This window comes from Corapipo altera, unplaced genomic scaffold, assembly GCF_003945725.1.
Source record: "Corapipo altera isolate COAL_440 unplaced genomic scaffold, ASM394572v1 45, whole genome shotgun sequence".
Lineage (NCBI taxonomy): Eukaryota > Metazoa > Chordata > Aves > Passeriformes > Pipridae > Corapipo > Corapipo altera.
This window is the reverse complement of record NW_020884877.1, coordinates 14,310,169-14,324,946: the sequence shown is the minus strand read 5'-3', so window position 1 is coordinate 14,324,946 and position 14,778 is coordinate 14,310,169. Positions and strand designations below refer to the sequence as shown.

The following is a 14,778-nucleotide window of genomic DNA, read 5'->3' as shown; positions in this document are numbered from 1 at the left end:
TCATTAACAGTACTGCAAGATATTAAAACAAACATAACTGTGCGTATTGGGAGGTAAAACCTCAAACTTTGATTCAAAAGAGAAGATGGTGACTCTTTTTTTATCTGTAGGAAGCTTTTTCTAAAGTGGGTGTTTAGGTTTCAGAAACATGCATTTGTAAAGCTGAAGCAAATGTCATGTACTTTGCCACAACAGCCTATTCCCAGATCCTAACCGCAGGAACAGCAAGTCTGTATATAAACCTTCTTAGTTTTAGGTAGCTGTAAAATTCTCAGTTACTTAAGTAGTTCTCTGATACATTGCCTAACTTACCTTTTTCAAGGGTAACCATACCACATTCCAGAGAAAAAAAAATAGTCACACAATTGTACATATTTTCCTCAGGCAAAACAGTTGATTTAAATTCTGTTAGTGACACGTGCAGAATAAGATGGAATGAAATCTAATGTGAGCTTACAGTTATAGCATTCTCCTCACACTCTGCACTGTCTCGTGCCATAGAGAGTGAAAAGGATACAGCACCAGTTCTCTATTTGAATCTAATTTTCTAGTCATTCTATAAACTAATTTTATTCCACAGCTCAAGAATTAAAGAAGGATCACTGACATACTTAAGAGTTATTTCTGTGAGATCTATTCAGTGAAATGAAGTTTCATTACAACAGATGTTTTAAGTTTCATGAAATCCTCCCCTTTCACCTCCTTACTTAATTATTGTATTATTGGCCTTTTGTTTGTAATTACAAAGAGTGTGTTTTAAATAATTAAGTGCAGCTCAGTGATACAGTTATGTGATTTGCCCTCTGTTGAAATGTAAAAACACACCATGAAAACTTTGAAATTTCAACTGCCATTGTTTATTACTGTTTTGGCTACATTCTCTACAATTTCAGCAGCATCTTAAAGAGACAGTTAACGTTTCTTTATATACAATGAAAACAAAATGGCTTGCAACATCAGAAACAAGAGCAACAGTTTAACTGTACAATACTAAATGAAAACCTGTGGTAATACAGCCTCCTCTTCCTGCAACATGGACAAAATTACATATAGGTATTCAGCATCAAGAATGGGATAGTAAAAAGAATAGTGAACAGGAGAGAGATACACTGTTCTGAAAAATAAGTTTCTACCATACAAGGCAGTTAGAAAATGTTTCACATTTTAAAATATCTGTACAAGCCACAAGAAACATTTCCTTGTTGATAGGAACTTCCAGAAATAGAGAATAACCATGAGCAACTTCTACATCTAGTATCAATGCGCTCTGCAGGTTGAGAACGCAATAAACTGAGTTAAAGAACTGTACTGTATATTGCCAACACAGATCTGTTTGACATGCCTTGATTGTTAACAGATTGCCTACTCTCAATCTCTCTGACACGTACAGTTGACTTGCACCTTAAGGAGGTCATTTGATTCTTTTGTAAAGTAAAAGCAACATCATTTAGCAGCAATTAAAAGCGCCTTGAGGGAGACTTAAAAAAAATACAATATCCAATTAGAAAAAGCCATACTTTAAACATTTGTACAGGAATAAGTTGCTGAAATTTAACTGAAAATGTGACATCTGTACAACAATTTACAATAGAGCTAGAAGGGAATTTATCATTATTCCTGCATAGAACATTATACATGACCTGTTTGCATTTGGTTTCATACTGTTGCTTGCTTTTATTAGAAGCCTGGAAGGTTTCATGAGTTTTGATACCACAGCAAGTGTAGTATTTTTAGAAAACTGAATGGATTTCAAAATTAGCAATCTATTTGAGAAGTAAGTACCAGGAATTTCATATCACCCTTCCAATCTAAATTCATGAAACACCACCACATTTTTGGAGGTACAAGCCTGAGTTGCCAAATAAAATACTCTACTTTTAACTGAGAAATCTGATACAGAACATCTTTCACCGTCTCACGCTCCTTACTTTGGTTTCAAAAGATCAATGTCTTGGAAAGATGGCAGTTCATTTAGTTTATAACCAGGCACGAAATTTTTCCTGTGTTTTCAAATTTACCTACTACTCTTTTAGATTTAAATAATGAAAAACTACCCTTCATGTTAGAACTTTCCAGTATCCACCAAATGTATTTTAAGTATTAAAAAGATTATTTACAATGTTCCCCAGAAAAAAACTAAAAACCTTTTCTTCAGTCTTAAACACAGTATACCTGCTAGTTGTAACAGGAAGTGTCATCCTTCAATGTTTAACGGTGTTTCTCAGAAGGGTACATTTATTCACAGTCCATGATCCATTCCAATCATACAAATGACACTATGTAGGAGGACTTCAGTCTGAAAACACAGTTACCAAACTTGTCCTGTGTAAAAACACTCAAATGCTTTCAAGCTCAAGTCTGCATCAGGAAACTACACAAAGGTATCATCCCATTCCTCGGCTGGAGAAACTTCAGTACGAAATAATGCTTGAAGTAGGTGGTGTAGGGGATGCTGCTAGCCCAGTCATGTGCAAGTTTCCTGAAGAATTCGATCTCCTCATGTGAGGGAGAAGATAAGGATCATTAGCCAGCTGGTGGACATCAAATCTATCCTCTTTTCGGTATGCTAAACAGCGTCTAATAAAGGCCTAGAAATGAAATGTAAAAAGTTACACCAGCATTCTAAATACTTACCTCTGCTTTCAGGCAAATATGCAAGTCCTTCTGGATAAACTAGTTTTTAAACAAATTCTTGTTATTAAGTAATTCAGTTCAAATGACATTTTACTGCTAAGCCCAATGAAAAAATGGAACATCATGGCAGAAAGAAAAAACATCAGTAAATTAATTGGCTTAAAATAACCACATTTAAAATATATATTTCCATGTTTAGGAACTACATTTACAAGTAAATGTGCACCTCACCCAATTAGAATTTTGCATGTGTTATGCCTGAACAGCCTAGTAAAAACCAAGAGCAAGTGTCAGAGGACTGAAAAAGTAGACCTTTATACTTTCTCTAACGAGCTTCTAAAACCATTGAGCTGAGTGGTGAAAAGTAGAGAGATTATGCAAGGACAGAATCTCAACACTTTAGTTGACTTTTGAAAACACAGGCATTTCCACATGTGCCATAATGCAGTATAGTAAAAATGAAGAATATTTAAGAAACCACTACCTTGCTGAAACTCTCTTCTCAGGAAAAACTCAATCTCACCTGCTTAGAATCACCTAATCAATTGAAAAACTCTGTAGCTAACTTCAGGACTGTTCTTGAGTCACTCTGTTATCCTACATTTAGGTCCATGCAGTGTATGCCAATCATTCTGTGCTGAAAGTTTCTGTCCAGTCTTATGTCTAGCATACACAGAACATTTGGTCTCCTGAGAGCTTGGGCTTCAACATTTAATGACAGAAAATCCTTATTATTGCTACAGAACTGATTAGAACATTATTACTTAATTTAGAACTTAATTTAAAAGAATTACATATCTCTTTGATAAATCTGTTCAGCTCTTTGTTCTTTGCTCCAATTAAAAAATGGAGATTAAAGGAAAAAAGAAGTGATAAAAGTTCCAAAGAATCCTGCTAGAATTTCATTTACATATCCAGCATGAAAAAGGTACAAAATAAAAATTGTGCACATCTGTTAATATATATTCACATGTTCTTGAACATTACAAATTTTAAGTAAATTCTTCACAATAAATCCTTCATAACAAATGAACTATTAAGACTTATTTGCAAGATCCTCAGAGCAACAGTTTGTGTCTATAATGTTTTTAAAATACTTAATGATTTTGTGGCATTGTAGACATACTAATGATAAGTAAAGGAGACCACTGCATAAAACAGGAAAAGGTGAGGAGGATCAAAGGGCAGTTGCAGTCTGAAAACTGAGTCCTTTCAGGTTCCATATTTACTTCATCGCCATATTTTCCAAATCAGAATTTCAGTTTACAAGGTGTTCTTTTCCAACTGCCAGGCCTATAAATCTAAAACCAATTTGGATTCTACACAGTCATCATAAATGGCCTGCATGTGCAAGTTAGTCTGAAATTGTTTTATAGCATTTCCACCAGAGAATAATTTCGCCCTCTCTTAAAGCAATTATGACAATGTTAATATGAGACGAGAAGACCAGAAGTTTATTTTAGTCTTTCCAACAAACAGAGCATGAAATACACAGAGAATGCAAAAAGTTGCCAGTCCTCAATGTTGAACTGCCTACTCTTTCCTGACATCCTCTATATAAAAACTATTACTGACAAAAAAATGCAAAGTTAAAAGACAGGGATACAAACTGTTAACATGTAATGTTATCAATTACATGACGCATATTTGTCAACTGCAATTGAGGGAAACAGGTTTTCCAAATGGGGGTGAAAAAACAAAAACAGCAAACAAAAACTTCAACCAAAAATAAAAACCCAGTAATAACTGCAATTCTTCAACCAATTTTTCATAAGCTTAACTGCAACTCTCTCACTAACACTACTTTTAGAAAATATAACCAATAGAAATATACCACAAGTTGTAACAGCAGGTTTATGTACCCCAAAGACTTATTTTCTTGGGAAGTTACAGCCTCTAGTAATAGGTTTTCTTTCCTTTTAATCTTTAGAAGCTGAATCTTAACATTCCTAATTTTTTTGCAGCTTGTGTCCCAAATCTAAGTATGTTTAATTAGTTGCTGAAACTTGAACAGGCATTTAACTGTCTTGGCTTTTTTTTTTTTTTTTTCCAAAGAGCACATCTGCATCTGGCCATGAATATATCTTTCAAAAATAGGGACAGATTTTACAAACAAGTAACACACAGGTAACATTTTCTTCCACACTCACAGAATTGGATTTGTATTATGGATGCTCACAGCAGTGTGGGAAACCACTTTAATGTGTTTCTGAATAGTTAGTTTGTGTTGAGGAGTTTGATACTACTAAGATTTTTAAATAAAGGTCATCTACACCTTTGTGGCAGATCAACTAGTACGGTAGTTTTATTTCCTGAATCAGTATCACAATGCCTTCTAGATTCTTAAGATTAAGAATTCATGTTTCCAAACTCGGCTTTGAATTAATACACACATATTATGACCTTTCAACAGGACAAGTGTTAGCAGTCATATGCTCCAGGTACTTGGCAGTCAAATAGTTCTTCAAGCCAATAAGGCTGCAGAGAATAACATTCACTATTTTCAGAAAGAGCTTGTTAGTATCAGCAGAAGTATTTCACAAGAACTTCTAGTGAGACAGCCTGAATGAGACACAGAAGGTCCTCTGGGCAAAAGCAAAGCAGACAATTTTTGAGGGGGCCTACTTTAAAACCACTTGCATATTTTTGGAATATATATATAGTCTTGCTTTGAAGTACATGGTTTTGAAAAGTCCCAGAATAAGCTTGCTTAAATAAAAATATCAAAATACTAGCTCTCTTATGTTTTTCTACATATTTAGTTACTACGTCTGACAAAATTCTTGGGTTAACAGCAATTTTACAGCTGAATCCTTTAAGATGAACGTTTTACTCAGAGATGATATTAAAAGTTACCTTGGCTTCATTGCTTACAACAGGTTTGACAGGGAATTGAACTTCTGTGGCTTTTAATATTGTATTTTCTTGTAAAATATCTTGCTGTGATTGATTGTGGCCAAATGGCTGAAAAATAAGCACATGATTTTCTTCATGAGAATTATCCAACTACTTTGATTTTGTAAGTATTTATGCCATAGTAAGTTGTTGCAGTGTTAATACAAACTGCTAACCATTCTGCAATTAAAAAAGTTGCAGGCAAGATTTTCTAGTTTCTTGCCGTATCAGTGCACACCGCCAAAAAGTAATGCAAGTAATTTTCCATGGAAATTCATGTTTTTATGACTGTAATTCACAGTCTACTGAAAACAGGCATTTACACTAAAACTCATTAGATTTGCAAACATTTTCCTTACCTTTCTACCATAAAGGCATTGGAAAAAGATTACTCCGACTGACCATACATCAACCTTATTAGAAATCTTTGGTGGCTCTTTGCCAACTACAAAACACTCTGGAGGCAGGTACCTGGAAAACAAAACATGCATCTCAGTGTCTTTAAGTATGGCATCACTAGAACATGTTCAATTATCAAACTGTACAAACACCTCAGGTACACATCTCTGACAACTCTACAGTTGCCTTATGATCTGCATTCCAACACCTCGCACACCCATCAAAACTGACATTACAGGTTTTTGTACAGTCAGTCAAACAGAGGGTCTCTTTCACACAAGCACAAATACAAGCATTTTTTTACCTAAATCGCCAACTATTACTTTGTTTTTAATTGGGACCCCAGTTTAAACATGAACCTTCTCAATCTATCAAGGCAAGGAAAGATGAGAGTCAAACAGGGCATTTTACAGCAAGGTCTGGTTAGGAATCAAAGGTAATGCAGATATGGCTTAAAGACTCTTGACATAAGTTTTCAGTAAAAATGATGTTACCCAGAGGGGTATATGGTAGACAAAGGTGATTGCTATTTCCAGCCCTATGACCTGTAGGAATACTCAGAGAACTGAAAGCTGAGGAAGTTCCTGTGCCAATCCTGAATTAGAAAAGAACTGATGAAGAGAAACTTCCTTTAAAAAGCAAACAAAACCTTCAAAATGTATCAATTTTAGTGAAGTATTATTGACTGTAATATCTAAAATTGAAAAAGCATAAAAACTATTAGGCATTCGTTCATCAATGACATGAAAGACTTAAAAGAAATTCTGAAGAGATATTTGTAGAAATGGAAATAAGGAGAAAAATGAGTTAAAAATGCAACAATTTTCTCCAGTATCAAACACTCTCTTCTGGAATACTTGTCTACAATTCTGATTACAAAAACCAAGAAAAGTGAGCTTAAAGTGATACAAGTGCAAAGAAGGTTACCAAAATGATCTGAAGAATGGAGAGCCTATAGTTTTTTTGGGGGGGGGGGAAGTGAAGGCTATAAAAACACCAAGGAGCAACTACTGGGAAGAGAAACAATCTACTTGAGGGAGGACAGTGTTGGCACAGGAACAAACAAGCATAAACTGGCCACAAATAAACACAGTCTGTAAATTAGAGGATTAGGTTTCTAATGATCAGAGAACTGAGGTTACAGAAGACACTTCAAATCAGATTACTGGGGACAAAACACTAACTAAATTTAATACAAACGTCTGTAAGTTTACAAAAGAGATTATGTGACCTAACTGCCTAGAAAGGCAGGTAACTAGACACAGTGAGTGAAGAAATCCCTTCCAGATCTATGCTGCTGACAGTTTGTGCAGTGTACTCTGAACAGACTCGTTCCCCATCTCAAACTCACTCCAAGTATTTCCCTCCTCAATGATGACTTTGGGCTCAGAGAAAGCATGATTTAGAAATGCAGATTCATCGTGAACCTATAATGGTTACAAACCTTTTTTACTCTTAGTTTACAGCGCTACTAGTGCCTGTGGCATTCTAGATTCAAATCCAAAGGCCAATATTTTTTTACATACTTTCCTACAGTAAAATACTTAAAGTGGTGCTGAAACAGGTAAAACATGAAAAAGAGTAGCAAAAGCCTAACACTTCTAAAATGCTTTAACTTGAATAATCATCTTTTCCCAGTATGTGCACAGTGGAATTTGTGGAAAAGTATGTGTGTTTTCTCAAAAAACCTGAAGGATAAGGCAAAAACTTTATTACATGCAACTTCTGAATATGGGAAAAGTTGCAAAGCAAATGGGAATGACACTGGCTTCTCTGTTTAGTTAGGTTTCAGCTCCTGACTGATCTTACTACAGGCACACTGAGGAGAGAAAGAGCAAATGAATTGACAAGTAACAACCTGGTCAATACAGGTTGTTTTCTAATCCACCCACCCTGACACAGCTACCATGTACCCAGGTTCAAAGGGCTACTGTGTCATGAAGAAACTGCATCTTCAGAGAGCAAATTCTAAAAACAGATTTTCTGTAAACAGTGAAATGCCTATTGCCATTTCTGTTCTTGGGCAGCTCTAGAACTTCAGTGTTTTGGACAAGCACACAAATGCACACAAAAAACAAATCACAGCTGCTGAGCTGTCATTAACCTTTAGGATGGAAGAGTGAATACTCTTTTGTCCTAAGGGCATTATCTACTGGTAATCCCTGGTCTACGATTTCCAAGTACTAAGCACCCACACTCAATCATCATAGCTCTGTCAAATGGCTTCAACCACCAGCAACCAAAGATTAAACACCTGCTTCTTTAGAGGAAGCCATGTTTCTAAATCACAGTGATCATCTCCAGGCTTCTATATACACACAGACACACCACATACACATATATAAAAAAAATACACAACACACACTCACACTCTCTTATCTTACTTATTATGTGACTCTTCTAACATTTGGGAATATCAGCATTAACAGTACTGCACAAAACCCTTTCTTTGTCATCCATGTTAATATTTTTAGTCCTAGTTCTCTTATCAAATTGGCTTTATAAGAGAGCATTTACAAAATCTGAACCATTAGCCAAAGTCTAAAGAACAAAATCAAACCAGGCCTCACCAGTAAGTTCCTGCTCCCTGTGAAGTTAAATCCATTCCATCCACCCCATAGCTATCATCATCCATTATTTTGGACAGGCCAAAATCAGTAATTTTTATTTCTCCACATGCTGTTCCATCTACAAGAAGGATATTACCTATTCAGGGGGGAAAAAAGAAAAATTACCTCAAAACAGCTAAAGAATGCTTTATTTTCAAAACCAGGTTCAATTTTTTAAGAACATCTAACTTGATGAGGGGCTGACAACTTTACATCATCTTTATATCCTCAAGTCTAGAATAACTTGACTATAAAACGTTTCAATGCAGTTTCAGGAACTCTCTGGGTTATCATGAACTGAAATGGCACTCTCAGCTGGGAGCTGGCTGGTCAGCAAAGAAACACAAAAATATAGTGACGAGACACCAAAATGGAGCATTATACCAGTTACCATGAAGTTTCACTCTTTTTCTGCCAGAACGAATCCTACACTACATGTTTCAGGGCTTGCGCATGCCACAGAATTGTGGCAAGAAATTGCTGTGATACTACAAATCTTACTCCATGTTCTAAAGATGTACAATAATTTCTTGATATAACAGTTATTTGAAGAGACTAAGAATACATTCTGTACAATTCCATAAGACAAGAGAAACTTGTATGAACAATTTATTACAAAGCACTAAGCAAACAGCCTGGCACTAAGAGTTACTTTACAAACTTGTAAGTGCAGCAGACTAAAGCACATGAAGAATACAAGCACCATTCATGCAAGGTGGTAAAACAAAGGCCATGGAATCAAGACAGAATACATTGTTTATAACAATTTTTATTATTCATTGTAAAGAAAACCTTCTGTAAAGTCCTCTTTTGGAGTGCTTATGCTGGGATGCTGAAAGTGACTGATTACCTATTTCAATCCTTCACAACTTAAGAAAAACATATAGGAAAAATTATTTACATATCAGCATTGAGCCAACTAATGATCTCATCTGTTTATACTGCTAAATACCAATGCATGTATCTATTACCTATATGATTTTTTTCCTAAAAATTCAAATCAAAATAATGCAAAGTAGAAAAGTTATAACAATCACTTTCCACAGAAAAGGTAGATCACTCTGACAATGAAACTAGAAAGAAAAGTACACACTTTTTTCCATTGTTTGCAATAACCCTGACACACAAGACAATTTTGGTTTTTTGAGGCATGAATTACAAACAAAATAAAGGATAAAAAATAAATTACATTTTCAATCGTAACATTTCTCACTTACCTGGTTTAAGATCATAGTGTATAATAGGGGGCTTGATCTCATTGAGATACCGTAGTGCATTTACTATTTGCATTACAATGGACCTAGCTTCTTTCTCTGACATCAACTTATGTTGCTTGAGATAGAAATCCAAGTCATTGCCTTCACAGTATTCTAACACCGTGCAAAACCTAGAGTAGAATTCAGAGAGATAAAATTAAATAACGTATCACACTGCATAATTAGAAACAGACATGACAACCTAGTTTCATACTGACAAGTTTAAGAATGGCTGCCTGAATATTAAACTATATGAATTAAATTGTTCATAGAACATGGTGTAACTATTAGTTTATGAAAACTGACATAAATCAGAACATTCATACTCACTAAAAGAGCAAATACACCCATGTTGGTGAGAGGTTAAGTTAAAAAAACCCCTCTATTTTTAGTAGACACATTTCTCCAAAGAAAATCACCCTAATTATCCCTGAAGATGTGACACATTTCATGCGAAGAGGTGCAGGACAGTCACCAGGGGCTACACTTGGGTCAGTAATGCTCTTGATGTCATTTAGTCTTGGAAACTAGCCTAAGATATGGCAGCCTTTCGAAGCTGCCCTGCAGCAGTTCTTGCTCTGCCCAAAACCATTACAACACCACATGTTCCTTGCACCCTAAAATCCTGGTTAAGTTTTACTTACGTATCTGTATCCAGGGAGAAGTAGTCATACAGTTTAACTATTCGGGGATGATCCAGTTCTTTGTGTATTCTATACTCTCTGCAGGCATGTCTAAAAGAAGATGGATACATTAACCTTCCACAATCAATAAAATGCTATTAAGCTTAACATATGAAGCATAAGTCATTAATATTTACTTGTGGTAGTTTTCTTTCTTTTCATCCCTCCAGCTTTTGTTAAGCTGGTGAATCTTCACAGCAGCATATCTTTGTTCATAAAGATCAAAAGCCTAAAAAAGAAACACACAATTATGGGAAAGTTATAATGAAAGGTGATAAAAGCAACATCCAATAAAGAGAGGGAAAAAGCTGGCATGTAATTCACGAGTCTATTGACAAGTCTATTGTAATGACACCTACACTCCACAGGTTAATCGAAGTTTGCTCAACCAGTGTTTAAAGAGTACACCACATTACAATCCTACTTATTTAAATCCCTTTCCATCCCCCGAAAATTAAATGTACATGGTTCAAACACCAGATTTATCAGGCTCAACAAACTCTACCTTGTATACTTCACTGAAGCCACCTCGGCCAAGTAAATGGAGTAACAAATACCGTTCATTCAATGTGGGGTGATCTTTAAATCTTGAAAGAAAAAAAAAATTGTTTAATTCTATTTAAGGTACACAAAGAGAATACACAACGTAAATCTTTTAGTATTATTTATCAAATAGAATTTTCTTTTTACAAGCTACATATAATATGCTAAGCAACATTACACCATGTGAAACCCTATGGCACAACTATACAACATGATGAATTTCAGTACCTTTTGACTATTTAGTGTACAAATGCTATCACAACACTGTCATCGAAACATGTTAAGAAAAGTATGCTTAAATTTAAACATGTGATACAAGGGGTCTCTTTTTGTTGTGCCAATTTTTAGAGAAGTCTCACACTTCACTCTTCTAGAACAGACAAGAAGGATATTCTTCCAGTTACACACAAAACATGACCAGGCCTGTTCCTCTCTCTTTTTCACAAAATAAGATTTTACATAACACTAAGAAGTTAAATCAGAAACAGTGATACAGGGGAAAACACACCAAAAGACTGAATATCTGCTCACACTCTAAGCAAAAGCAAAAAGAAAACACTCCTTCCAAACACAAAATGATGTTGCAGGACAGAGTAAAAGGACCATACTCTCTTTCCTGAAATATGCAGAAGACAAAATATATCCTCCCATCCAATCAGGGTAAAGAGAGGTGAATACTCATCACATTTTTAGTACAATAATGAGACAAGTATACTCATGAATCTAGGGGAAGTTGCCAGTTACATTCCATAGAAAACATTAAGAAGGGGTTTAAGGCTAGTCTGTCAACAGGTCATCCCATCCTTCCATATTCCCTACAGTTTTGGAGGTATGGTCACAGGTAGTCAAGTATTTGAGGGCTGACGCATATTCTTGCTTACTGTGCCCCTTTTAGACATAAAGTTTTCCTTTTCATTCACTACGAAGATACATATTTCAATGCTAAAAATTTTTTAAAAACCCATTAACAGTTACTAACACATTCAGTGTAGAAGAGAGAACAAATTTTGAGGTAGCATCATTAGGCAACTGATGTCATGTGACTAGTAGTCCAACTCTTTAAAATCACACAACAAATTTAGGTTCATATTTTCTTGGTCCTTCTATTACACATGTGCCTCTAGTAGGGCCAATCTTGTGAATCTTACCACTTTCCCTCTCCACTGCTGCTTTTATTACTCTGTGTGGTTCTCCATGGCTAAGAACCTGCACCCCAACATCATGTGGGCTCCAAACCCAGACAAGGAAGCCCTAACCTGCACTCTCAACTTGTCCTGTTACCCCAGTGCAGTTGTAGACATACAGGTTTACCCATACGTAGATGGATTTGCTGCTGGAATAAGAAAATAGGTTTAGCTTTACGCCACAGCTGGAAGCTGAGAACTCAGCAGGATTTGAGCCAGAACCTTACAGCTGCTTTGCCTCAGAACCCTCTCCCTTACCAAACAGCCAGATTGCCAAGACATGTCAGGAAAGACAGCAGGGGCAACACACCTAAATTACTTCTCCATTGCTTCTCTCTTCTATGGGATGACTGGGAACTGTGGCTTGGCCACTTTGTAAATACTTCTCTAAACTCCCACAAAACCATGAAAACACAGTTTAAAGCTTTTTGTTCTGGACCATAAAATGTGTCAACATTGACTACAGACAGCGAGCAGTGAAGCTGCAGTATCCTGCTTGTCCATCTCCTGTAACTGTTTTCAACTGCGACTGTAATTTGGACATTCTTTCCCCCACACAGGCAACATTCACACAGTCAAAGCCCATCATTTTTCTGTGCCATTTATTACCTATTGTTGAAGGATCCTTTTTAAAAAAAAAAAAATCCCTTCTTCTAATGCAAACATTGAAGATTTAAAAAAAGTTGTCATTTAACCTGCTTGTTTACTTATTGTAGGACAATTACTTTAAAAAGATTCTGCCATTAATGTGTAAGCATCAACACCCATGACTTTTCATACCCAAAACACAACACCAGTTTAGATACAAATTAGCACTAAAGCCAAACGGTAACAAAAAATTTCTGTATTACTGAAGGGTAGGTACAGGGACCATCAGAACAGTTAAGCAAAATTTCACATCTAGTTCTTTTAGTGTTTTAGTGTATACATAATTCTATTGTGTATAAAAAGTAAAAAATAAAATAAAATCCAGAAGGCTTAAGGCTACTGTTTCATTTACATTTCCTAGTGTAGAAGGCAAGAAGTCTAGTCCCATCATGTCCTTCCCCCTGGCTCATTCCACCCTTGCACTGCCCTCTCTCCCCATGGCAGCATAAACATTTTTGCAGCTGGGGCAGAGAACTAGACCAAGCAATTGATCCAGGGTTAAAATTAATTCAGAAAAATATTGACCACAGGAGCTGGTTTTAACTTGGATCAATTTCCAGTATCTGTTCAGTAAAGAAATGCCATCGAAAGCACAGAAAAAGGGCTAAGTAGGCAGGGAGAGGTAGAACCAGTTCCTTTTAAACAACAGTGCCAGCTGAAAGTGTGGGTGAAAATGAAGTGTTAGTGTCTGTATGCATCATCATGGAAAACAGACAATTTTTTAAGTTACATAATTATTACTTTCAAATCTACACAGTAATAGTTAATATTAAATAACAATTTAACACTATGATACACTGCTATTCAAGGTGAAGTAGAGTAACATTTAAAGTAACATGGCTTTTTCCTGCTATGTACCTGTACCTAGTAGGAATTAAATCACAGTGCCATAAAACCAAAACTAATTTTAAGTGCTGCACAAAATCGCAGCAAACTTCCCTGCCATTTTCTTGCATTATTGTCAGCTAAGTGAATTGCACTAGGTTCTCTTACAAGTATTTTTTTTACCCTAGTAATATGGTGTATCAAGTTTTAACTCTCCACTATAAGCTGTGTATATATATATGTTATTTCTTGCATATTCAACAAAACCAATAATAACTTTACCGAATTATAAATAATTCTAATTTTTTAAGTTTAAATTAAGTTGCTGTTTAAAATATGTACATAAACACAGAGAACAAAAAAAAATTATGAACAAGTCTTCTCTGTAAAGTGTAATTTTAGAGCATTATTTTAAAAACAGACATGCAAAATTCAGACAGTATCTTACTGTGAATTATCTTCATTATTTATTCTTTTCAGTTCTCTTATGTGAAGATTCCTAACTCTTTCCAAACGTTCAAGTTCTGCTTGTATTTCAGCTTCCTCCTGCAAATGAAAAGAAGGAAATATAAAAGCTCATTTACTCCCCATTTGAAAAGGGTATTTTTACCCCTGCATCAATACTAGTGGTGATGAAGGAACATTACATCACAAAACCCTGCTGAACTAGAAGAAAGTACTGCTTTTCTCTTAAAGCTAGAAAAATTCAGAAAGATAAGCCTGTTTCAAGGAACCTTTCTGTTCATGAACCCACAGGTAATGAAATGTTCACAGTTTTGTTCTGCACTGTAGGGATGCTATCTGAAATAAGAGGCAGCTGGGTTTTGTACCTCAGCCAAGGAGATAAATTATCTGGGAAGCAGTCTGAAATTGATGTCCAAAAAAGAAAAAAAAATGAGATATGTGCAGTTACAGATTTTGTACAAACCAACATACTAAGAAAAGACATTTAAAATATTTTGAGGCTGAAGTTCAAATCAAGGAAAAGAAGAAAAGAGTACATCATTACAGCAGAAATCTTCTTAAGGTGCTGCTACAAGACAGGAAAACCAATCTAATTTAAAAAGATTTTCCCATTTGTATCTTATTAAAATAACAAATG

General features: G+C 35.5%; 1 protein-coding gene across 2 annotated transcripts in view; it reads right to left on the bottom strand.

Annotated features, from left to right (window-relative positions):
* Window positions 1-834: 834 nt before the first annotated feature.
* Window positions 835-14,778, bottom strand: part of TLK1 (tousled like kinase 1) — a 68,230-nt gene continuing 54,286 nt past the window's right edge. For both annotated transcript variants that reach the window (XM_027637106.1, XM_027637107.1), the window contains exons 13-21: window positions 14,125-14,222; window positions 10,982-11,063; window positions 10,614-10,705; window positions 10,438-10,527; window positions 9,755-9,924; window positions 8,499-8,634; window positions 5,889-6,000; window positions 5,491-5,598; window positions 835-2,588 (exon numbers count right to left, since the gene is read on the bottom strand). In XM_027637106.1, coding sequence (XP_027492907.1) covers window positions 2,412-2,588; window positions 5,491-5,598; window positions 5,889-6,000; window positions 8,499-8,634; window positions 9,755-9,924; window positions 10,438-10,527; window positions 10,614-10,705; window positions 10,982-11,063; window positions 14,125-14,222 — 1,065 coding nt within the window. In that variant the 3' untranslated portion in view covers window positions 835-2,411. The remainder of the gene's footprint in view (window positions 2,589-5,490; window positions 5,599-5,888; window positions 6,001-8,498; window positions 8,635-9,754; window positions 9,925-10,437; window positions 10,528-10,613; window positions 10,706-10,981; window positions 11,064-14,124; window positions 14,223-14,778) is intronic.